Genomic DNA, 26,921 nt, shown 5'->3' on the forward strand with positions numbered 1-26,921 from the left:
TTCACCTCTGCACCTGCAGCCTCCGCTACCGGGAGTTAAGGGTTAACATCTCGTTTCTGGGTGTAGCGTCAGGTCTGTAGATGTAAATATAAACGTGTGGTATCCACAGAAAGTCCAGAATCTCAGCTACCAGCTCAGTAAAACCATTTCTATCACCAACAAACACAGTTAAGACAACAAACAATTCAAAAACCATTTCATTTAAAGGTTTAATTAAAATCTTAACCAATAGTAACTTTTTGTTTGTTTTTTACAAGAAATGCATAAAATAAATCTTTAATGAAAATACTGGATAACAAATTGTTGATCATCACGCAAACCAGCATAACTGATAAAACAGGCTAAAATAAAAGCTCAGAGATACTTAATAAAGAACCATTTGGGAGTCGCCTCTTCTAAAGGAGCCAAATGTGTAAAACGAGTCAGACCTCCATCAATGTGATGAATGATGCAGATCACTACATTTCCCATGATGTGTCATCCATCCGTTGGCTGCATGGTGTCGTTTACCAGCTGCTGTCTGAAGAAAGTGCAGCTGAGTGAGGAGAGAAATGTAAATGAAGTGAGATGGAGGAACAAAAGAACTATGCTGGTTAGACTGGTTAGTTACTGGTTATTAAGTTACTTTGTTCCTACCTGGGGAAAAAAATAATTAAATAAACATTGAGAGAATTTGCTTTTAGTTCCAGTGATAATGTGGATATTTCTGAACCAGTAGTTCCAGCTGTGTATTTAACCAGCATGATCATCTACTGGCATGTAACTCATGTCTGTTCTTCATTTCATTCTGGTTTTCAACCATCATTTTTCTTTTTATTTTGTAATATTTTTTATGTTTATTTCATTTTTTGAAGCAGATGTTTGTAGGAATGCTCCTGATGCAGTGTTTGGGTTTGGAGGGGTTCTGGTCGGGGTGTGAGGTGTGCTGCCCTGACTCTTTCTATCTTTGCATTGCACAGGTTGTGAGAGCCGGGGCAGCCACCTCAACCTCCCATAAATCTGGGGACAGAGAGAGAAAGAGGCTTTTTGAGGCGTTTGAAGGATGGAGCTCGAGTCAGGCTGAAGAACGAGGCGCTCCACAACCCCCTACGATCCAAACCGGACCGGCAGCTGAACACTGAGCAGAACTTTCTGAATCAGTGTCAGAGGACCAAGAGGCTGTTACTTCCTCAGAGTCAGATCAGTTTGAAAGGAGACATTATTGAATAATTGGATTAACTTGTAGAGAATTCCCATTAATGATCCAGTCAAACCGCCAGTGATGCTCTGAACCAGTGACATGAGGCTTCTCCAGCCAGTAGGCCTGTTGAAGATGCTGTTTCAGCTGAGTTTGGTCTGTTAGAAGCTCAGTGTGCTTTACAACTCCAGTTTCTCTGTTTCCTGACTTTATGGTCCCAGTTCAGCCCTCTTTCTGCCTCTAGCTTCTGTCCTTCATCCAACATGTCAGTTCCTCCTTATCAGGACAGGTGTGTTTCTCCCTGTATGACATCTAATCAGAATTATTGATTAAATTAAGACCCCCCTCCCCTCCCCAGTGTGAAGTCTGATTAGAAACTTTAACCCCAGCTTTTCTTTCTAAGTACGAGGAGGGTCAGAAGCGATGTTGTGTTTTGCAAAGCCAACTTTTTCCTCCGTGTCAAGTAGAAGCCCTATCGTATGTGTAATAGAAGCAAACTAGCGTAGTTAGCAATAGTAGCTCTTAAATGTTAGTCCAGATGTCTCTGCTGTGTTTAAGCTTTTCCAAGTCTTCCTCCGTCTGTCCTGAGAAATGAAGCCCAGCTTTGTCTCCAGGCCCCGGGGGCCATGTCAGACAGCAGCTGCTTGTTTCTCTGTCAGGGCCCCTGACATGCGTCACATTTTGCCCTCGTATGCCACTCTGTTGTCCATCCACGGCACACGTGTGCTTCTGGGAGCAGTCAAACCCATAAAGTTGACTCCTCCTCGCCTCTTCAGAGTGTCATGAAGCAGCACCACATTCAGGATGATGTCTTTAGAGATCAGATCTCAGAGCAGGAGGACTCGCTGGTTCCTGATTGGTCCATTTCCATCATGCTGTCCAGTGCATGGCTCTATATTTACCTACAAGCAGAGAAGACTTGAACATCTGTGATGTGACGTAGAGATGTGATGATGTGTACAGTATTTATTAAGAGGCCGAACCATGTGATTGTGTTTTGTGTATCATAAAATGATGTTGTGACTCGGCCGTATTTTCTGTTTTTGCCAAACATTTATTTACATTTTGTTTACCAACATGCTTGTAAGGGAATGTGTCGTGTGTAACGAAGTAAGAATGTGAACGTTGCTGCTGTAGTGAAGTGTCTCAGCCTCTGGCCTGTAGCTGTTGAAAATGAAGCGCAGCTTTAATAAACTCTTGATTTTTTTCACCTTATTGCTGCGGTGATAAATGAGTGTCAGGCAGCTAATTAATTGTTGTAAAGGTGCGGCATCGGCGGTCCGTTTGTGCGTGTAATGCCCTCTGTCATCGGTGATTTATCACCTGGGAAGTGGCCTTCTTGTGTTGCAGGGGTGGCATTCAGCCCACAGACTGAAGCCTCACATGGATCTGCAGTAACACACACTACGACACTTTAGGGCAAAGCTAAAGAGAATATCTTCATATTTAGCTGGAACTGTCTTAATGCTACTAGCAGAAGCCAGTGGAAGAGGTGGAGCTGATCTAGCTGTCATTCTTGTCTTTAAGTTGTGTAGAATAAAAACAAATAAATGGAGTTAATGAGGGAATTAAAAAAGTCAAAATCAGAGCTCAGAAGAAAAGTTTGATACGAGTCCCTTGATAAAATTTAGATTCTGAAGCACAAACCCAAAAGTAGAGAATAAAACATTCACTAACCTCCATCAGCTGCAACTCCAAAATGTGAATTAAACCTGCAATTTCCAAATGTCATCAAACATATTTTATTTCCAATAGAACATAAACAACAGATCAGATGGTGAAACTGAGACACTTTACCATTTCATATAAAATATGAGATGATTGTGAATCTGATGCAACACGGCTGGGAAAAATTGGAACAAGATCAGCAAAAGCCTGGAAAAGTCATTAAAAACAACAAGAGGAGCATTTGACAACTAATCAGGTTAACTGGCAACAGGTCAGTAACATGGCTGGGTATAAAAGATGGACTCTCAGATGGAAAGGTGGACAGAGGTTCACCAATCTGAGACAAAATGGATCTAAAACTGTGGAACAATTTAAGTGTTTCTCCCAGACGTTTACACACAGATGTTAAAAGAAGAGGGGATGCTACACAATGCTACACATCACCCTGGAACTACTTTTTACACCATACTGAACATCACCCTGGAACTACTTTTTACACCGTACTGAACATCACCCTGGAACTACTTTTTACACCGTCCCGAACGTCACCCTGGAACTACTTTTTACACCGTACTGAACATCACCCTGGAACTACTTTTTACACCATGCTGAACATCACCCTGGAACTACTTTTTACACCGTGCCGAACATCACCCTGGAACTACTTTTTACACCGTACTGAACATCACCCTGGAACTACTTTTTACACCGTACTGAACATCACCCTGGAACTACTTTTTACACCGTGCCGAACGTCACCCTGGAAGTACTTTTTACATCGTGCCGAACGTCACCCTGGAACTACCATTTACACGGTGCTGAACGTCACCCTGGAACTACCATTTACACCGTACTGGCCAAACGTCACCCTGGAACTACTTTTTACACCGTGCCAAACGTCACCCTGGAACTACTTTTTACACCGTGCCAAACGTCACCCTGGAACTACTTTTTACACGGTGCCGAACGTCACCCTGGAACTACTTTTTACACCGTGCCAAACGTCACCCTGGAACTACTTTTTACACGGTGCCGAACGTCACCCTGGAACTACTTTTTACATCGTGCCGAACGTCACCCTGGAACTACTTTTTATACGGTGCCGAACGTCACCCTGGAACTACTTTTTACATCGTGCCGAAATGGTAAAATGTCTCAGTTTCAACATGTGATATGTTTATGTCCTGCTGGTAGTAAAATATGTGTTGATGTGGAAGTCATTGAAATTAGTTTTGTTTACGTTTTATACAGTGTCCCAACGTTTTTGGAATTGGGTTATAAATGCTAACATTACATAAATGGCGGCTAACGTGGGAATTAAACTTAAGTCAAACAGTTTCAGCACCTCAGGAGAAAATTTCCATCAGGCTCTAAATCAGAAGAAAAACGAACATAAACAATCCAAACTCCTCCATCTGTATTGAGTTTCTGACCTTTGTCTGCTTTATGATAGTAAATACTGTGATAATAAAGTGGTTCAGACTGAAAGGAGTGCAGCGCAGCCTGGTAAACATTTATTTTCCTAAATATAAACCATCAAACTTCCAAATGAATACTCATATTAATTAAAACACAGCTTTTTTTTATTCTGGGCTCTCATTTTATTTCTTATTAATTATGATTTGAAGACATTATTCGTCCTTTTTTTTCATGTAACCAATCTCTGTGGAGCTTGATGACAAAATGTGAATTCTTTAAATGTTGTGGTAGAATTTATTTCTTTTGAGTTTTTTATTTCCACACAGTCGACCGCAGCTGATGTGTTGCATCGTCTGGAAAACAGAAAAGAAAAGGAATTAAATTATTTAAGGTCTTAGTTGTGCTAATCAAAAGGAATTAAAGGAAAAACAGAAGAAAATATTTAGATGCTGAGCAAACTAAAACCATCATAACAAAAAGAAGAATTACTAAATATACCAAAATCATCTACTTCTAGTGTCACCATCACGTCCACACGCCGCCTCCCTCTAATCTGACCAACATAACCGGAGTCATCAGGATTTTCCCGTGGTGTTGGATGTGTGGCTGATTTCCAGGTTCTTCATACAGCTGAGGATATCCCAGCCGTCAAAGCTGAATATCCACGTTGCTCCGAAACGCAGAGCCGGAGCCACAGATTTAACCTCGGGGCAGCTGCTGAGCTGGAAGTTTTATTTCTCATCTGGGAAACATATTTGTTATTCTAATGATGACATTAATAAACATTTTGGTTTATCTGAAGAGGAAGAGGAAACGGTAGCTGGTTTTGGGTTTAAAACCTTTATAACCAGTATACCTCATGGAATCATTTTTCCACCAATTCCCCCAACCAACAGCGGTGAACCTCGCTGTGCCCGATTTACTCAAATTTGTGACTAAAACAAACTTTCAGCTTCAAAACCTTTTAGATGAACATGTTTCTAAGATGTTAAATGTAATAAGCATGACTAAACTCATATCAAACCTTTTCTCATCAGTAAAATCTCAGCGTTTTCATGGAAAACGTGTTGACGTTAAAGACGTCCTTTCCTGATGTTTCCCCCCCAAACTTTTCCAGAACAGTTGGCAAACATGTTGGTAAATATCAGACCCAGATTTTTTCTGCCTGGTATTTGTCCATCATCGTCTGTCTGGAGGAGGTCTTCACACATCATCGAGGTTTTTCTGCTCCTAGCTACCAGCAAAGCCACCACAGAAGAAGACTGCAGGGCTTTAGATGATGTGGTGGAGGAGTCTGTGATGAGCTGAATTCAGTAAATTCAGGTGTGTTGGAGCAGGGAAACAACAAAAACCTGGAGGACCAGAGTTTGACACCCTGCAATAAAACATTTTCACCGTAATACTGACAGAATTTTTCCAGCTCTACTTTCTTCTTCTTTGGTTCTGGACTCTGTTTCCAGCATCGATGCTACAATTCAACCAGGTTGGTGTGGAGGGGCCCTGGGTTTGTTACAATCAATTAAACTGAATATAAATTTTAGCTTGTAGGTAGGGCTGGGCGATTAATCGATTAAATCGATAAATCGAATTTTGCATTTCTGGAGATTTATTTTTATGAAAATCTGGATTTTTTTTCCATAGTTAGCAGCAGACTTAGCCCTCCCTCCACACCAGCACGGTGTTTGTCTGACAGATTTTCAGTGAAGTGACCCTTTACTCACGCCTGGGATTTAGCTGTGTGTATAACTGCAGTGAGAAATGCTGCTCTCTACGAGATGCAGAAGTCCACTTAACCCTCAAACCCTAGTAAAGAGACAACCTTCATCAGGGGAATTAATCCTGCTGTGGATCCTGTACGATAAGGATCCAGATGGAAAGAGATCACGGATGCATTGTGTCGCATATTTCTATGTAAGATATGAAGTTGTTTATATGGTGGATAAGCTACGACATTATATGCTTTATTTTTGCTGGCATTCATCAATATAAACAAATAAATGTTTTTAATAAGTTTATGTTTGTAAAAGAAAAGTAAAAAAATCGATTAAAATCGGAAATCGGATTTGGTTATAAAAAATCGGAGATTTTATTTTTAGGCCATATCGCCCAGCCCTACTTGTAGGCTTATGTTTAGATTTTATTGTAATATTTATAACAATTTACATGAACACTATTTTTATGACGTTTCTTGACCCCCTGGAGTGTTTTCATGTACACTAGGTATACATGATGTTAACCCCAACTGGAGAAGCGGGGGTTTAGAGCATGATGCTGAGGCCCTGGGATGCAGGGATGCAGGAGGGGGAGGGGTTGGGAGGGATAAAGAGAGGAAAGCTAGCAGGGAGGCTCTGGAAAGCTGTAACCTTTCCAATGATGAGTGCATTTTCCATTACAGCTCTGACACCAGATCCGGGGAGATGATTTAATGGCGGCATTTTGTTTTTGCTGACTTTACCCCCCCTCCCCACATTAAAACAGAAAACTCCCGAGCTGGGACTGAGGCTGTGTGGGAAGACTGGCCAAGCAGCTAAAATCTATTACTCCCAGCTTCTCCCACTGACTCTGGCTCTGTGTGGGCTTGCCTGAATGCTCTCTGAGGTTTGGCTTTTCTCCGCATTCTGCCTCTTCCTGCTTGTTTTTAAACCATCATGGCTACTTAACTGATTACTGCTTCACATATGTGTTTAAAAAAGGAGTTGCGGTGCTTTGATGACGGTTCTGTTTTAAGTTCCCAGCTGGCTTTGGGGTTTGTCCTGCAGGGATCGAGGCTCTTTTCAGTTTACTGAGGCCCCCTGCTGGAAAACATGAACCTAGCATCAGGTAAGAGGTGGAGAAATCACTCTCCTCCCTTCTGTTCTACCCATCACTGTGAATGAGTTGTGTCCAGATAAGCTAATAAAAGTAGCCGCTCTGACTCGGCTTCATCCATAGGTGCAACTTCAGCAGTCCATTCATTATTTCCCCATCTTGTAAAACAATGGCTCTTTTATAATGTTGCAGTGACCCAACAGTAGATCAAAAAGTCGGAGGCTCACAAAGCCCAATAATCCACTCCTTTCTGTGCTGCACTTTGTCATGGATGAGAGTCAATGGCTCAGTGCTTTGTGTCATATTGATTTCTGTCACGTGGCCACTCCCAGGGTAATTGCATTGCCCACTTGTGATAAATTCACCGCCTTGTTTCAGCCACTTGGGCTCAAACAGCAGGGCTTTTCCAGAGAAAAGAAGTTTTCAAGTCCACAAACCTGTCGATACATGGAGCAGGGACTGGGTGCAAAGCAGTTCACATCCTCGGTCTTATTCAGACCACTTGCTTTAGTTTTATTGGGTTTTCTTCAAACAAAACGGTGGTCACTATGATTAAAATCAAAACCAGGTCTCATTTCTGAAAACATTCAGAAAGGAAAAAGTTTAATTACATAAATGCAAATATCTACATGTGGAACCTAATGCAGACATACGCTCAGCCCCATCAGCTCGCCAATAACCAGCATTCATCCAGACAATATGCAACCTTAGAAGAGGTAAAAGTTTGTCAGGCCAGTAAGGGAAAAAATCTACATGGTCCTGTGTGAAAAAGTGAAAGTCAGGACTTTGACTAGGCCACTCCAGAGTCTTCATTTTGTGTTTTTCCCCCGCCATTGTGGAGGAGGACCTGCTGGTGAGTTTTGGATCATTTTCCTGCTGCAGAACCAAAGTTCGTTTCAGTTTGAGGTCACAAACAGATGACCGGACATGGTCCTTCAGGACTGTTGGTAGACAGCAGAATTCATGGTTCCATTTATCACAGCGAGTCTTTAGGTCCTGAAGCAGCAAAACAGCCCAGACCATCATACTACCACCACCATATTTTACAGTTGGTATGATTTTTTTCTGAAATGCGGTTTTACTTTTACGCCAGATGTAACGGGACCCACACCTTCCAAAATTTTTCAACTTTTGCCTCTTCAGTCCACAGAGTATTTTCCCAAAAGTCTTGGGGATCATCGAGATGCTTTCTGGCTAAATTGAGATGAGCCTTAATGTTCTTTTTGCTCAGCAGTGGTTTTCATCGTCACTCCCACACACCCACCCACACATGATGCAGACATCTTCAAATATACAATTAATACAGAGGAAACTAGGGTAAAGTTGTATCAGTGATAAAAACGAGCTCACGGGCAGTTCAGATGGTGGAGGTGAGGGGCGGTGGGATAGGGGGCGCCCAAGTTCAGCTCATAGACAGCCGAGAGGTAGAAGCTGTTCCTCAGACTTGTTATACAGCACTTCAGGGCCCTGTAGCACCTCTCAGAGGGCAGCAAAGAGAAGATAGCAGAACTGGGGTGGCCACAAGGGTGCCCTGGTCCACCTTGCCCCCCTAAAATCTCCACTGTTTGTGAGGACAGGAGCAGCAGTATTCTGTAGTTGTCTTATATTGATATGATATTTTAGAGCAGGAGTGCCCAAGTTCAGCCTTGGGGAGCTACTATCCTGCGTCCCTTCTTCAACACACCTGAATCAAATGAATGGCTCGTTTTCAGGCCTCTGCAGAGCTGAATGACGTGTGCATGAGGGAATTCAGCCATTTCATTCAGGTTTGTTGCAGAAGGGGTTTATCTAAAAGTTGCAGGATAGTAGCTCTCGAGAACCGCACTTTGGCACCCCTGTTTTAGAGAGACCTGTAAAAACGCCATGTCAAGATTACTGAAAAAGTTTTCTAAATTATGCTGAGTCATCAGTCCCCTTGTTCTAAACATATTCTCCGTGTGGTAAAAAGCTGATTTGGTTCCTACTTTAATTTGAATGTTAGGATTTAGCATCAGAGTCCAAAATGACACCAAGACCAGCTGAGAAAATAAGAAGTGCATCCATCTTTTACATTTACATAACACAGTTCTGATGGCTGACACTTGGCTCTAGATATGAATTAAATTCTTGAAGTTTTAGTAGATATTTGATTAGATATATAACATACTAGTGCAGGTTTTCTGACTGCTCCTTGTTGTAAATCAAGTCGCTTAGCTTAAATGATGATGTTCATTTTTACATCCTAAGAGCTCATATTGAGTCCAGCAGCCTGAGTTTACCACGTCGCCACCCCCATCCTGATCAGAGTGATGTGATTTGGTGGTGACGGTACATCAGCTGTGTTGAAGGTGCCGACGTTCTTCGTGGCTCCTCAGGCAACCAGCCGTTACCAGACATGGACAGGAATGTTACAGCTATTTATAGGAGGTGGTTGAGATCAAACGGAGCCGGCTCAGCTTTGTGGGGCATCAGCGGCGCTCAGCGAGGACCAGTCCACCGGTGGGGGGGTGTGAGAGCTCCACACAGAGATTAAACAGCAGATGAAAGAGGACATGATTTGCCAACTGAGAGCAACACATGTAGCAGACAAAAGCAATCTGTTATGTCCCCTCCACCACCTCACCTCCAATAAGATTACATCAATCAATAACCTCTCTTATGAGTGATTGGATTTCGTCTGCCCCCAAAGTACATGGCAGGAGGGTTGTAAGGGGGGGCTGCTCAATTTTTCCAATGATTAAAGCACGGCTAAATTGCTTTGATAACATCAAGGACCTTGCTGCACCGGGGAGTGTAAGGGCATTGCTGGGAGCAGATAAAGGCTGGCGGTGGCCGCAGACTCCAGCAGCGACTACAGGATGTAGATCAGCCAATGACGGCCCAGAATGATCATCCTCCTGCTGAAACCACTCACTGTGTGAGGGAAACCATTGATGATGTGTCACTGGTACATTCCAGAATTCAGTCATTGTGGTTTAAACTGTTACTGAAACTAGAAAATCTACGCGTGGCCAAAGACCCAGTCCCCGTTCATCCACTTCACCTGACCACTAGACCCCATCCCTAAAAAAAGACAGTCCTCACGTGGTCATTTTCCCTCAGTCAATCTCTGGATCCTGAATCCAGTCCAATCAGAATTTATATTTGCAAACATCTAATCGTTGTCCACTGAATGTGTATGACATCATATCGTGATCAGCTTCAATAAATGATCAGTTTATTCTGAATTGATTTCCTGGACGTGTGTGAATTTTTTAAATATTTCTCCATCAGCATGACTTTGATTCCTCGTGATGCATTTGAAAACAGTTGCTCCAAACCAGCACTGTCCACCTCTGGTCCTCACACTGTACAACTCTAGAAAAGCATGTGTCTGCTAATGACCCTCGCTGTAATTTCTGAGTGGAAGTACGCCGGTCAGGCAGAACAGTTGACAGCATCGACCGCTGATCTGTACTGCTCCTTGTCATTACAGGTGAGATCTGTACTCAGACACCTATATATGTTTATGTTCCAGTTAATCTGTAGTTCTATTTGTCTATATTTAGCATGTCAGCACTTTAGCTTAGTTTTCATCTGTCTAACATGACTTAGTAATTATAGTTTCTGTGTATATCTGTCTTGTCTGATTCAACAATATTTAATAGCTTGTTTTCAGATGTATTTAGTTGTATTAGCTGTTAGCATGTAGCTGTGTTTTATAACGGTTAATAGACGGTGCGTGGTGTAACACTGTTGTCAGGGTGACCAGCGCTGTAATTTCTTAGAGGAGTCGGTCAAGCAGAACAGTTGAGAGCATCCAACACTGATGCATACTTTTTCTTGTCATTACAGTGATCAAAATAAATGAACCCTTTCATGAACTGGAGCCATCGCTTCATTTCTCTTTAACATAAATTTAACATAAATTGCATGGTCAAAAAAAGAAAGTCATCACCAATTTAAAAATAATAATAATAATAATAAGCTGTTTATTGACTTTGTTTCAATGAGCTTCTGCAATGTCATGACATTTCCATCCAGTGTTGCATTATTTATTTATTTTTTATCAAGATCTTGTTTTGATGGTGTGGGGTTGATCAGTGGGGTTCAGGTCTGGTGGCCTGTCCATGTGTGAAAATGAAGTCTCCTGTTCCCTGAACTGCTCTTTCACAATTTGAGCCCCATGAATCCTGAATGTGCTCATTCAGGATATTCAGGTATCAGCTGACCTCATTCTTTGGACACATAATGTTGCTGAAACTAGACCTGAACCCAGACCTGAACCTAGACCTGACCAACTGCAGCAACCCCTGATCATAGACTGCACCCACAGGCTTGTACAGCAGCGCGAGACATGATGGCTGCATCACTTCATCTGGCTCTCTTCTTACCCTGGTGCTCCATCACTTTGGAACAGGGTAAATCTGGACTCAACAGACCACATGACCTTCCATTGCTCCAAAGTCCGATCTTTATGCTCCCTGAAGCCTTTTTCTCCGGTTAGCCTCACTGATTAGTGGTTTTCTTATGGCTGTTCAGTCCCAATCCCTTGAGTTCCCTTCACATTGTTCATGTGGAAATGTTCTTACTTTTATTATTAAACATAGACCTGAGTTCTACTGTTGTTTTTCTTGAGTCGAATTTGACCAAGCATTTAACTGATCGCCAATCATTATTCAGGATGGCTCAAGACAATGGTTCCCCACTATCCTTCCAGTTTTTAATAATGCACTGGGGAGATCTTAACCCAGTTTTAGTTGGTTCTGCATCTCCTTAGATGTTTTCTCTGCTTGGTGCCAATGATTTAACCCTTCTTAAACAGACAACATCTTTTACACGACCACAGCATGGTCCTTTCCACACAGTTATTTTTAAGAAATGAGAAGCTGCTCATTGTAGCTGCTGGGGTTAAATAACTCGTTGCAGCTGAAAATGAATTTTTCATGCACTAATTATTCAATAGGAAGCTCCTATCTAGTTGCTTAGTTAAAATCAGGTAGCAACTGTTTTGTTTTTTGGGCCAGGAAATGTGTAGATCACTAGTTTTATTATTCTTTAGCAGATATTTAGAGATTTTATTTAAAAATATGAACTTTGACTACCAAAGCACAACAGTCCAGCAAAGACAAACATATCCAACCTGGACTGATGCAGCAACATCACCTGTGTGGAGGCAGTGTGATCATGCACAGTCACACCTGGCCACTGATGGTTACTATGAAACATCACATTACATTACATTACATTACACTGATTACATTTTCCAAACTGGAAATAAAGGGTTTTAAATTAAATAATAATAATAATAATAATATAAACAGGTTCAGCTGTAGAACAACTTTCTGCAGACAGTCTGAGAAAAAAGGATTCATATGTCACGTGATCCAAATCAGACGTTGCACCTGTGTGGAGGCAGTGTGATCCATGGTTTTCTCTGACACCTGGCCACAGATGTTAATGATAAAATAATACCATACGTTACGTTTCGATATGATACAATACAATATGGCATGTCACAGTAAGTTATGAGGCATGCTGTGACATGAGGAGACGAAAAGTTATGTTGTATCACGTCACGTTGCATTTACTTTATTGTCCCTACAGTGAAATTAGTCTTATGGATGATGTGACAGAAGCAGGTGATAAACTGTGATCCGGTTCAGCCACTGCTGATTGAACAGTTCTTAATTTTATATGATCCACAAAGACCACGGACGGGTTTAGAAACGGAGCTTCTGAAACTGTGGTGCATGTTTCACACATCTGTTAGAAATTATTCCTTTTATAAGGAGAAGTGATTTCTGAACACTTACAGTAGACTTGTTGTTGGTCTCTGGACGTCTGAATGCCTTTAAACACAACACACACTAAAACCTCCGGCTCTGCATCATCAAGCTGTGCTTTAATGCCGCGATCTTTCCGGCTCAGACAACTGATGCAGAGGTGAAGTAATAAGAGGAGCGCGTGTGCAGTCACCACGTCTCGCTAAATAAAAAGAGCCCTCCTGTGATTTTGGAGGATATGTAAGAGCCTCCTGCAGGGAAACAGAAGACTTTTGTCTTTTACTTTTTGCCTTAGCGGGAGATTCATGTAAAATCAATCAGCACTTTGTGTGCAACAATAGGAGCGTGCTCATTAGTGGAGCACACACACTTTGGTCATTTGTCTTCCATTCACTGGGTGGCTGGAGGGCATTTTAAATTCCCAGCGTTTTCCAGGCAGATATGCCTGCTCAGCCTATCACACACACACACACACACACACACCATGAATGTGTGTGTCTGAGAGAGATGCACCTGCCGCGGCATATTTGTGCTAATGTGCAGCAGCTGTTAGGTTATGCCCCTACAACTCATAAGATGCCAATTATCTATGCCAATTAAATTTTTACTCTGGTTTTCCTAAATCTGCGTGCTTAATTTGTAAAAACAACACGGTGTTATTGCAGCTATTTCACAGGTATTTTTAGTTTGCTTCCAGAAGGCAGCTTTCCACAACACAATGATTGACTAATCTGAGTCTAAACTGCGTGTCAGCGGTCGCTTTCAGGCTAAATTTGGTTTATTAGAACACGGGTCGTCATTTTTACTGATAGTATGTCAACAAGTTCATGGCTGAGATGTGGGAAAGCAATCATTTCAACACACACACACACACACACCCTGCAGAGGTTCCCATCTCTGCACCACTACTCGTGTTAGATTTACCTTCATGTTGCTCCTCTGCAGTCTGAAACCCTGCAGGCTCAGTTTGCAGCAGTCAGTAGCCTCACTTTATTTCTGTGCAAATTTTACAGCTCCAGAAAATAAGAAATCAAATGCTTCTTTATTAAATATGATCAGATGTGACAGTGTTTGGTTGTTCTCTTCCTTTTAGTGAAATGTGCCAACAGAGAGATTTCTCCTCTTCCATGTTTAGAGCTGTAACTTACCGGAATTACAGGCCAATATATCACAAGTTTGATCACTATACCATCTCACATAGATTCAATATACTGGCATCACAAACTGCCACAATGAGGTTTTAGATTCAAGATCCAGAGATGAATATAATTTGAAATTTATTTTAAATTTAGGCTGTGAGCAGGAAATTGGATAAGGCTATCAACATCAGCCAATGAGCTCCTGTTCCTGGGGTCACTGTGCTTGTCCATGGGTCAGGTGGCATGCGTTCTAGGCTCATACCAATCTCAGGGGGACATCCCTGAATGGCCGGGCTGCAGACGGTTCTGCTTCACCTGCTCTGGATCAATGCAGGATTGGTTGGTTCTGGGGAGGCGGAGTCAATCTGCTGAAGCTGAACAGTCTCTTGGGAAGTTGACAGTGATCATCATGAAAGCTACGAACGCCGTGAACGTTGTTAAATCAAAGAAAATGGAAACAATTTCACATTTCTGGAGAACATCTGACAGATGATTCCTGGATCCATGACTGATTTGTGTTTTTAGTTTGGATTAATGCTGTTGGCTTATTGATCGTTGAATCCATGATAGATCGATGCAATTTTTCAGTCCTGGTGTCACAGGACTGAAACTCAGACAAAAGAAAAAAGAAAAGAAAGATCAAACCATCATTTATGTCAATACAATACCCAGAAAGACAAAGTTAAAGAATGACTTAGTTTTTTAAAAGTGCTTTATAAATAAAGTTGGCTTGGTAATTGTTACTGTAACAAAGAGACTTTTCCTTTAATCATTAAGCAGACTGACCACCCACCAATAAGACCCCCATGATTAGAGAACATTCACAGTTTGCTGTTAGAACCAATTATGTCCTGATCAATGATGGACATTCTCGTTCTCCAGTGAAACTCTGATAACAGTGGGAACATCTTGGGAGGTCAAACACAACCTCCATTCATCTCCATTACTGATGACTCAAAGGACAAAAACACCTGAAGACACATTGATCATTTATGTCCATTTCATACAGAGAGACATACAGAGAGGACATCAAGTTTAGAGAAACCTGGTTTTAACTTCAGATTAAGTCTACCTGTGAATCGTTTCAGAGGCTGAGATTATTACCTTGAACTCTGCTCCACATATTAACATTTCACAGGTCAATTAGTCTCTTAACTTTGTCCAAATTCAAGGACACACTTCAGGACATTTTATAGAAAAAGTTTATCACAAGTCCAATCAAAGGAAGTCCAGTTTAGTCCTTTTCAGTCAAATTATTATCTATATAAAGGAATTGTAATTGAGGCTGTCAAAAATAACAGGTGAACAGTGGTAACTAATTTATGTATGTGTTAATATTTTTAATTTGGTTAAAGCATGCACGGCATGACAATCCCCAAACATCCGTCATTTCTCCTCATGATGGCGGCACATGGAGGGGCAAGAAGGAACAAGACGAGCCAGTCGGCTCTGTGGATGGATCTGAAAATAAAAAGGACATTGATGGAACAACATGTAGGCGTTCCCCCCGTGGAGGATGATGGTGTTTTAACACTCATACTTTTCATGGTGAGAGGGCTCCACACCCTCCACTTGTGGCGCTGCTCACCGATTGAGGAAGAAGGCGGAAGTGACATCTGGGCGAGAACGCCTGACAGGAAGCCCAGCAGCTTTGAAACTCTTCCATGATCTGTCTCCAGTAGACTGGATTACTGTACTGGTCTTTAACAGGACTTCCTAAAAAGAGCATCAAACATCTGCAGCTCATCCAAAACGCTGCTGCTGGAGTTTTAACCAGGACTAAGAGATCTGAACACATCACACCAGTTTTAAAACCTTTATACTGGTTTCCAGTCAATCACAGAATCGATTTTTAAACCCTTCTGATGGTTTACATCCCAGAACAGTTTAGGCCCAGAATTCATCTGTGGTGTGTTCAGAGAATATAAACCTAGCAGAGCTCTTAGATCCAAAAACTCTGATCATCTAGCCAGACCAGAGTCCAGACTGGAGTCCAGACCAGAGTCCAGACTGGAGTCCAGACCAGAGTCCAGACCAGGGTCCAGACCAGAGTCCAGACCAGAGTCCAGACTAGAGTCCAGACCAGAGTCCAGACCAGGGTCCAGACCAGAGTCCAGACCAGAGTCCAGACTAGAGTCCAGACCAGAGTCCAGACCAGAGTCCAGACCAGAGTCCAGACTAAACATGGAGAAGCAGCATTTAGCTGTTATGCTGCAAACAAATGGAACAAACTGCCAGTGGAGATTAAACTTTCCCCAAATGTAGACATTTTTAAATCCAGGTTAAAAACATTTCTTTTCTCATGTCTCTGCATGAAATCTGCACGTTAACTTTTTAACTTATCTTGCTTTTAATCATTTTAATGTAATTTATTATTTTATTGTGATTCTTGCCTTGTGTTGCTGCCTTTTACTATTTCTTAATATCAGTAATGCTTTTGTTTTATGTAAAACACTTTGAATTGTCCTGTACATGAAATGTGCTGTACAAGTAAACTGCCTTGTCTTGTAGCACACAGTTTCTAACTTTTATTAGTTTTACTGACCAGCAGTTATGGCTATGTTTACGTTGTATTGCAGGTTGAGCTGGTTCATTCACACACACCGTGGGGACGTTGTGATGAGCGCTGATACCCCACCATCTGGATTTTTCTGCTTCACCTTCTCTTGCTGCTGACAGCAAATACTCTCCTCGTTTGTTGTCATGCTCACACACAGATCTCACTTGGATCCACAAAAATGAAAAATAGAAGGCATTCTTTTTATTTTAACACCAGAACGTTCACAATTCTATAACTAGACGACTAAAACGGCCACCGGCGGTAATTTTGACTGCTCAGGATCGGTAGGGTAAAACTAACCTGTCTCACGACGGTCTAATCCAACCCCACGTTCCCTGGTAGAGGGTAACAATCCAACACATTGCTTCACAATGACAGGAAGAGCTGACATCGGAGGATCAAAAAATTCCCTTTATGGCTAACTATACAGCTAAAATAATAGCAAAGTTATAACAGTATATTTTAACCTATAATAATAGCTTATAGCCCTAATCAAATGCTGTTTTTAAAAACAAAGTACAAAGCAACAACTGCAGCCTCGTTTTCCACATGAACTAATATAAACTTCCAGAATATTTATATAAAAAAGCGGAGTGGGGTAGATAAACCTAAGTGATACAGAACCAGACAACATGACAAAAGTAAGAATGAGGCTACATGATACTGTCATGACAATCTACACTATTTGTTATTCGACTAAAACAACTATACAGAAGTAAGAGCAGCTCAGCTCACGCCTCTGCCCCTGCAGCGGCACCAGCACTCGGCTTTACCGGCTGCCGGTGCCGGAGTCCCTGCAGCCTCTCCGTACCTCCTATCCGGAGTCTGCTGCAGCTTTGCTTTCCTCTGCAGCTGCTGCAGAAACCACTGTGAGCTCTTTGGGTCAGCGCTCTTCTTGATGATGATGTGGACGTTTCTTCCTACAAGGTCCAGTCTGATGTGAAATTCAGCATTGATCCATCTCTTCGTTCCTTTACAGAATATTTCCACATGATCTGATCCCAATGTCAGGAGTCTAAAAACAGAACAGTACTAAATCCGTACGTCTGAATCATCACGTTGGCACAGGTAGAAATTATCTTATTTCCTCTATTCTTTACGTAGGCTACTAAAAAAAGTCACTTAGTTTTAAGAAAAGTCAGGGACCAGCAAAGCTTTATGATTTTATTTGACATAGTTGTTGAATAGGCTGGTCATTCTAGTGTTAAAAAGAAATTCTGGTCAGTTTACTAGCAAATGTAGAGTCATTTAATTTCAATATTATAACAATTAGGCTACAGTAATCTCAAATTTCATTATTGACACAGTATATTCTTATCACAGTCTTAGGTAGGCTAAATATTTCAGTTTTAATATAAATACTCTGCTATGATTTCATTGAAAATTGGGTTTAAATAAATTACACTTACAAACAAATAATTCTTTTGTAAAGATTTAGGTCTTTTATAACTGGTCCATTAAAACATTTTACATCCCAAACTCAGAAGAAACTATAGCTGTGAAAAAATAGACATTCATTTTTATTGTAAATTATTTAGTTTCCTTTTGTTTACTTTTTCTTAATATCATTTGTGTCTCCAACATGCATTCACGGTCCACTTTATCAGGTCTGCCTGGCTTGCACGGGGTTTAGCCAGGTGGTACTAGCTTTAAAAAAGGTAAAAGCACCTTTATGGGATTTTAATCAATTATTAATACTCATAATGTATTTATTGGAATGGAAAGCAAATAAACACATTTCTAAATAGCAATGATCTGCTGGTTTTTATCTTCATACAGAATCATTTTGATCGTTCATCCTTTTGGATCTTCTGATATGTGAATTACAGCATATATTAGTAACAGCTGTAAAGATGAGTAACATCTGGAATAATTAATAATTGAGGGATATTCTCAGTCCAAAACACTTCAGACTTTAAGCTGTTGTGTTCTTTTCACTTTGTGTCTTCTGTGTTTTCCGACCCCTAATGGTTCACCTGAGTAAGCAGTCTGTCCAGCCTTAGGAGACCTAACAAGCATTTATCTGACACTAACAAGGCCCGTATTTATCTGGGAACCCACTAAACCCTTAGGACACTATATGGCTGTGTAAGGTCAAGGAAGTGGAGTGATTAGAGTGGCTGTGAAATACATTAACAAAGTGTCGTAGCTGACAAGTAGCTGCCTGGTCATCATCCATCACCTGCCCTGAGCCAGTCTCATCAGCGGAGGAAGACGGCTGCTTTATTTATGTGAGACGTAACACGTGTCTTTCCTGTCTGTCCTCAGGTGTGACGAGTGCCAGCTCTGCTATCACTTTGGGTGTCTGGACCCCCCTCTGAAGAAATCTCCCAAGCAGACAGGATATGGCTGGATCTGCCAGGAGTGTGACACATCCTCATCCAAGGTGAGTGTCTGCAGTCGGCAGGAGATCAGTGTACAGCTGGGGTCTTTTTTACTTGGAGTTTGTGGCAGCTCATTTTCAGGGACCGTTCATAGTCGTGGTGAGCTGCTAGCTTTACCTGCAGAGGTTGAACTGGACCTCATGCTTGTGTCTTATATTTTTACTCTGTTCACTAGCAATAGTGAAGAGTTCTTCTGTTTTTTTTTTTTTTTTGTTTGTTTTGTTTTGTTTTGTTTTTCCTGGTATTTGGCAAAACACTTGGAAATTGAATGCCACCTTGTGGTGGTAGCAACACATTACTACAGGTGCTGGTTAGCAAAACTAGTCAATGTCTTACAATGAAATGTGCAAATCATTACCCATCCCTGGTGTTTAGTAATAAAGAAAATGTATGGAAATATTACAGACAGGAATCGTTCATTTGAATGAATGGTTAGAAACATTAAACACTGACTAAACATCCTGAATTTCTCTAAAAAACTTGAAAACAAAAGTAGTAAAATAGCTGAATAACTCATTTTGATTCTGAAAACAACAACATAAAACAGGATCAACAAAAGGTTGGAAAGGTAATTGGTAAAAACAAAAAACAACTGGAGGAGCATTAGACAACTAAACAAGTTAACTGGCAACAGGTCAGTAACATGGCTGGGTATAAAAGGAGCATTTCAGAGAGGCAGAGTCTCTTAGACGGAAAGATGGACAGAGCTTCACCAATCTGACAAAATGCTGGGTCCAAAAAATTGTGGAACAAAGTCAAAACAATGTACCGCAACATAAAATTGTGAAGACTTTCAAGATCCCACCACCTACTGTATAATATCATCTAAAGGTTCAGAGAATCTGGAGGAATCTCTGTGTGCATGGGACAAAACTGGATGCTTGGGATATTGGGTTCCACAGGACTGTAGAGCAGCTAGAATCCTGCATCAGACCAGAATGGGACAACATTCCTCTCCTAAAACTCCAGCAACTGGTCTCCTCACTTCCCAGGTGTTTCCAGACATGTTAGAAGAAGAGATGCTACACCATACTGAACACCACCCTGGAACTACTTTTTACACCATGCTGAACATCACCCTAGAACTACTTTTTACACCGTGCTGAACATCACCCTGGAACTACTTTTTACACCATGCTGAACATCACCCTGGAACTACTTTTTACACCGTGCCGAACACCACCCTGGAACTACTTTTTACACCATACTGAACACCACCCTGGAACTACTTTTTACACCATGCTGAACATCACCCTAGAACTACTTTTTACACCGTGCTGAACATCACCCTGGAACTACTTTTTACACCGTGCCGAACACCACCCTGGAACTACTTTTTACACCGTGCGGAACACCACCCTGGAACTACTTTTTACACCGTGCCGAACACCACCCTGGAACTACTTTTTACACCGTGCCGAACATCACCCTGGAACTACTTTTTACACCGTGCCGAACATCACCCTGGAACTACTTTTTACACCGTGCCGAACACCACCCTGGAACTACTTTTTACACCGTGCCGAACATCATCCTGGAACTACTTTTTACACCGTGTCGAACATCACCCTGGAACTACTTTTTCCACAGTGTTGAACATCACCCTGGAACTACTTTTTCCACCGTGCTGAACACCACCCTGGAACTACTTTTTGCACCGTGCCGAACATCATCCTGGAACTACTTTTTACACCGTGCCGAACATCACCATGGAACTACTTTTTACACCGTGCTAAACACCCTGCTGGAACTTCTTTTTACACCGTGTTGCTTCATCAGATTCACTATCAGCTCAGATTTTCCATCAGATGGTAAAATGTCTGTTTCATCAGCTGATATGAAAATTAAAGTTGAGATTGAGCCTCTGGATGTGATCCTACTCATGCAGCCAAAGCTGTCAGAGGACCACTGACCCACAGCCTTCATACAAAACCATATGAGACATATTTTTAGAGAACTTTAGAGAAAGTATCTAGTATACATCAAAATGAAGGCCCAGTTCCGGGTCGGGTCTAAGAACTGGTCCTGGCTGATATGAAAAAAAGAAAAGCTGAAAACAAATGAGCAGAAGTTCTGATTCCTCACCTAATTTTTAATTTTAAGAAACATTTTTAAATTCGAAACAGCACAGCTTTTTAAATTAGTTTGCTTCTATTGAAATATGCTGCAGTAAACGGCAACATTAGGTTGCTTCTGTGTCTAATTGATAAATGTAAACCAATTTATTTCTCTCTTGAAAAAGGCATCCGTCCCTGCTAAGCTCCATCTGAGTGTAAATTAGAGGCTGATTCAGGTGGACAGGAGCTAAATTATAAAAGCCAAGTTCCAATTGCTGAAAATCAGAAACAAACCACTCAATTATGAGGAAAACCTAAAGGTTACAGCTTCTTTAAATGTCAACTGCTCCCCAAATAAATATCTATCAAGTTCAGCTTCAGTAATATTTCGGTACAGACAAACTTTTTATTGTCATATTGGTTTAATAAACATGTTCAAGCTGCACTTATTCAATAAAATGGGCTTAAAGTGCATCCTCTTATCTTCAAGTGGACCTGCCACGATCATTTCCCCACATTTAATTCCTAGATGAGTATCATGACTCCAAATAGTTTCCAGTATTCCAGAGTGTTTTAGGGCTTTTTGTTTTTTTTCTGGGGGTCGACATCCCTCTGAAAATGAAAGGATTTTGGAGAAGTGTATTTTGTAATTGGCTGACGTTCTTGAGGTTTATGGAAGGGGCGACCGAAGGGATGATGGTGAATTGTGATTGAGCTCAACTCCTGTTGCTGATGGGGAAACTAATGCAGGTAGTACGTACAGAAATGACTCTGTTGATCACACTGTTTCCATCACCTCAGTTCCAGCTGGACATGTTGGAACCAGAATCTATGTGTAAGCGTAGCAACAGGACGTCCATGCGTTTCTCCTCATACTCCTGCGTTAGTGGGTAAAAATGAGGGAACTAGAGTAGGAAACCATGCTCACACACACTCCCTCACTGTTTCCTGGGGCTCAGTTGTTTGTTGCTATTATTTGTACACAACATGTAAATGTGCGGGGGCTGGTAAAGTGCTTTACATAAAACATTAAAAGCATTACAGTGGGGTGCAGGAAGCAATAAAAATTGAGGACTGGAGTTCTAGGATCTACTTTCCTGGTTTTAGTGAGGACTGGAATTCTAAGATCTATTTTCCTGGTCTTAGTGAGGACTGGAGTTCTAGGACCTACTTTCCTGGTCTTAGTGAGGACTGGAGTTCTAGGACCTACTTTCCTGGTCTTAGTGAGGACTGCAGTTCTAGGACCTACTTTCCTGGTCTTAGTGAGGACTGGAGTTCTAGGATCTACCTTCCTGGTCTTAGTGAGGACTGGAGTTCTAGGACCTACCTTCCTGGTCTTAGTGTGGACTGGAGTTCTAGCATCTACTTTGCTGGTCTTAGTGAGGACTGGAGGTCTAGGACCTACTTTCCTGGTCTTGGTGAGGACTGGAGTTCTAGGATCTACTTTCCTGGTTTTAGTGAGGACTGGAGTTCTAAGATCTATTTTCCTGGTCTTAGTGAGGACTGGAGTTCTAGGACCTACTTTCCTGGTCTTAGTGAGGACTGGAGTTCTAGGATCTACTTTCCTGGTTTTAGTGAGGACTGGAATTCTAAGATCTATTTTCCTGGTCTTAGTGAGGACTGGAGTTCTAGGAGCTACCTTCCTGGTCTTAGTGAGGCCTGGCGTTCTAGGATCTACTTTCCTGGTCTTAGTGAGGACTGGAGTTCTAGGATCTACTTTTCTGGTCTTAGTGAGGACTGGAGTTCTAGGATCTATTTTCCTGGTCTTAGTGAGGACTAGAGCAGCAGCGTTCTGGACTTACTGCAGCTGTCTGATGGACTTTTTAGGGAGAACTGTGAGAACAGCATTACAATAGTCCAGTCTACTAAAGATAAATGCATGGACCAGTTTTTCTACTGAGTCATCAGTCCTTTAATCCTCCAGATGTTCTTTAAGTGATAACTGGCCGACTTCACAACTATCTTAATATAACTGCTGAAATCCATGTCTGAGTCCAGGACTACTCCCAGGTCTTAGTCCAGGACTACTCCCAGGTCTGAGTCCAGGACTATTTCCAGGTCTTAGTCCAGGACTACTACCAGGTCTGAGTCCAGGACTACTCCCAGATCTGAGTCCAGGACTACTCCCAGGTCTTCGTCCAGGACTACTCCCAGGTCTGAGTCTAGGACTACTCCCAGGTCTGGGTCCAGGACTACTCCCAGGTCTTAGTCCAGGACTACTCCCAGGTCTGAGTCTAGGACTACTCCCAGGTTTCTGGCCTGGTTGGTAGTTTTGAACTTTACTGTTTGAAGCTGAGAACTGACTTTTAATCTTTCTTCCTTTGGCTTCAAAAACTATTATTTCAGTTTAGTCTTCATTTAACTGAAGGAAGTTCTGGCCCATCTGATCGTTAATCTGATCGATATAGTTGATCAGAGTCTGGATCGGACTGTAGTCTCCTGGTGAGATGGTTATGTAGATGTGTGTGTCATCAGCATAACTGTGGTAACATGTTTGGTTGTTTCCATAATGCGAGCGAGTGGTAGCATGTAGATGTTGTATAGCAGTGGCCCCAGGATGGAGCCTTGGGGAACTCCACAGGTTATTTTGGTTCGCTCAGATTTATAGTTACCTATAGACACAAAGTAGTCCCTGTCTTTTAAATAGGACTCAAACCAAATAATTGCAGTGTCAGAAAGTCCCACACAGTTTTTGAGCCGGTTTAATAAGATGTTATGGTAGGGCTGGACAATAATTCAATATCAATATATATCACAATATACTTTTATTCAGTAACGGTGATATGAGTTTTGAACACATTTCTGATATTTTGATATACATACAGTAAATGAGTACAGCGTTTCGTCAGTGATTCATGCCCAACAGAAAGAGCACAACACACTGGCTACGTAAGTGATGACGTACGTACACCAGACACGGAGCCCGACCTATGAGTATGGTTTTTATTTCTAAAATGTTATACTGGAAGAGTTTCATAGACTTGGCAAAAAATAAATAAGTTTTACAGCATCTGTTGTGGCATTTTTGGCAGTTTTTTTTTTTTTTTTTTTTTTTGAGGCTTTTATATAGTTTATATCAATATCGGAATTATATTGTATCGACTGAAATTAAGAAATATATTGTGATACAAGTTTTGGCCATATCGTCCAGCCCTAATTTATGGTCGACTGTGTCAAATGTAGCACTGAGATCCAGCGGTACCAGGACTGTAATGTTCCCACTATCTGTGCTCAGGCGGATGTCATTAAAGACCTGAACTAGAGCATCTCAGTGCTGTGGGGTGGCTGAAACCTGACTGGTCGACATCAGTTATTTAGTGTCAGGACGTTATGTAGCTGCTGGAAGACAGCTTTTTAATAGAATCTGACTCAGAAAGGGGAGGTTTGATATCGGCCTGTAGCTGCTGATGAGGGACGAGTCTAGGTTTTTCTTTTTCAGTAGTGGCTTGATGACGGCTGTTTTTAGGGTCTGAGGGAAGACGCCTGAAAGCAGAGACGTGTTTACAACCTGGAAGAAATCTAAGGCCATACATCCTGAAACATTCTTAAAAACCCGGCTGGCAGGGCGTCAAACAGCAAGTGGTGGTTTTCAGATGGACAATGATCTCATCCAGGTTTAAGGACTGACTGGAGAAAAGTCTGTCCTGGTGTTCATGTCTCTGAGCGGACACAGGGACATATGTCCTGCCCTGGCATGGAAGCACGGACTGACTGCCTGGTTTTCTGAATTTTGTCAGTAAAGAAAGAAGCAAACTCATTCCAGGCCCGGTTGGATAGGAGTCCTGAGGTTACTGACCCAGGAGGATTAGTTAGCCTGTCAGTAACGAACAAGGCTCGAGCTTTATTGCTGTTCTTAGCAATGATGTCAGAAAGAAAGATGGTCTGAATTTCTCAGCTCCAGATTAGAAACCCTCAGTCTCTCTTCATAGATCTCATAGTGAACCTGCAGCTTTGTTTTCCACCACCTGCATTCAGCTTTTCCACATTCTGGTTTTCCAGCTCTTACCAGCGTGGCATTTCTCCATGGAGCTTTCTTTTTGGCAGCGATCTCTTCCACCTCGGTGGGAGCAGTGACATCAATAATGCTGTAATTTTACCATTGAAATGATCCACAAGCTCATCAGCTGAAGGCTGGGGGAGGGGTGATGGAGAGGAAGCTGGTAGAAACATTTCAGTGGTATTTTCAACAATGTACCGTTTCTTGATAACCTCTGTTTGGTTGGTTTGGAATGATCAGACAGAGCAACATCCATCACCACAACCTGGGAAATATCCAGACCTTTAGAGACGACCAGATCCAGACAGGGTCCTCTGGTCCACATGCTGAGTTAGACCAAAGTTATCAAGAACACAACACAGTTTTTTGGTCCCTCTGTCCTCCGGGTTCTCAGCATGAATGTTGGAATCACCAACAATAACTACAAAACAAAAACTACACCGTCAGAGTCGACCCAGTTCAGCAGACTAGCCTCCATCATCAACGGAGGCTAGTCTGCTTCTAGCCTCCACAGAGGCGTAGTCATCATTGCACAATCACACTCATCTCTGATCACTCCTCATTCCTCATACTCTGCATGCTGACAGAGTCACTGAGTTGTCCAGTGGGTTTATACACTAAAGGCGGATTTATGGTCGCGCGGCGTGTGTGTGTGTATGCTCGGCGTAGGTCTGCAGAGGCTCGACGCGCACCTCTTCCAGACCTGACGTGCACCCCTGCTACACAGACGGTTACACGGAGGTTCTCCCTTGTGAATGGTTAGTTTGGGATCATGTGTTGCCGGACATCTGGATCTTCTCGCTGAATTTGTGTGGTAACCACCGTTTTTAAAAAACAATAACCATTGAATCAAGTTGATGAAAGGCTGATCGAATTATTTCTTCGTTTTCTTCCACAAGCTAATAAAGACGCTGAACCATACTGGACGCCATTGTTGTTCTAAAACAGGAAATACCACCGAACTGAAGTGAACCATCAAACAAACTCCAACCTGGAGAGTTTACCGGCCGATACCACCCCTGCTACCACCTTCAGGTTCACGACACCAAAACGATGTGCAGCCACTATGCTCGAGTACGAGATCAAACTCACAGGCGTCAGCTATGCTGTAAACGACCGCAGACAGACGCCACGCGAGTATAAATCCGCCCTAAGAGCTAATTTTGTTTAGGTTTCTTTTTTTATGTGTATGTTTCTGGTACTTTGGTTGTTGTTGGGATACATGTTTTTGTTGCTGTCTTGGTTTTTTTTTAGGAACTCCTGATGATTGTCAGCTTAGTTTACCTGTAAAAGCTGAAGGAAATTCTCTGTGTTTCTGTACAGGTGTAGCAGCTGGTTGTCTGGTGTCAGGTTGGACTGAAGCTTGTTGCTTCAGTCTGCTGTATCTTTGTCTCCTCTTCCTTTTTTCTACTCTCCTTTTTACTTTTCTTTAATATTCTCCTTTTTTTCCTGTCCTTTCTGGTCAGGTCCAGCAAGATTACATAAATTCCATAATTCATAATAAATAAATAAAATAAAAAATAAATAAATAAATTATAAAAAAATGAGATTATCAAGAGGAGCCTTATACCTATAAAGCTCCCCTTTGCAAAGCAAAGCTGCCAGACCATCATTCTGCCACTACCGTGCTGGAAAGAACAAGGGGGAAAAAAAGAAAATAAGAATGTTATGTTACAGAGGGTGGGGAGATACATTCAATTCCCACACACTCATGACACTTCAGATGACATCAGATGTAACTTTTATGCAGTTTCTGGCTTTCCCAAAGTTATTGGAGCTTAGGGATACCTGTCGTTTTGGCTTGGCCCTGATTTGAGGACTGGTGTGGTGATGACCGAACCCCTGGTAAAGACTCTCTACATAAAAACAGACATTTTGTTTGAAAGTTAAATCACAACTACAGTATTTCAGTTCAGACAAAAGTTGCCACAATGTTCATGGCGTTGTCATTGAGAAAACATGTTTCAT

The 26,921-nt window shown here is 41.8% G+C and overlaps 1 protein-coding gene and 1 long non-coding RNA gene across 3 annotated transcripts in view; one reads left to right on the forward strand and one right to left on the reverse strand.

The window, feature by feature from the left end:
- The window catches only part of phf14 (PHD finger protein 14), a 114,116-nt gene that overhangs the window by 63,649 nt on the left and 23,546 nt on the right, over positions 1-26,921 (forward strand). The window contains exon 17 of one of the 2 annotated variants that reach the window (XM_042012349.1): positions 18,784-18,901. In XM_042012349.1, the coding sequence (XP_041868283.1) occupies positions 18,784-18,901 (118 nt within the window). Of the gene's footprint in view, positions 1-959; positions 2,393-18,783; positions 18,902-26,921 lie in introns of those variants that run through there. The other variant, XM_042012350.1, reaches the window with a different exon arrangement.
- On the reverse strand, positions 10,926-25,367 carry LOC121657008. Its single transcript, XR_006013508.1, has 3 exons — positions 25,249-25,367; positions 22,908-22,914; positions 10,926-10,936 (listed from the first exon to the last, which is right to left on the reverse strand). It is a non-coding gene; the product is annotated as an uncharacterized LOC121657008 (long non-coding RNA).

Source organism: Melanotaenia boesemani, chromosome 17 (genome assembly GCF_017639745.1).
Source record: "Melanotaenia boesemani isolate fMelBoe1 chromosome 17, fMelBoe1.pri, whole genome shotgun sequence".
Taxonomy (NCBI): domain Eukaryota; kingdom Metazoa; phylum Chordata; class Actinopteri; order Atheriniformes; family Melanotaeniidae; genus Melanotaenia; species Melanotaenia boesemani.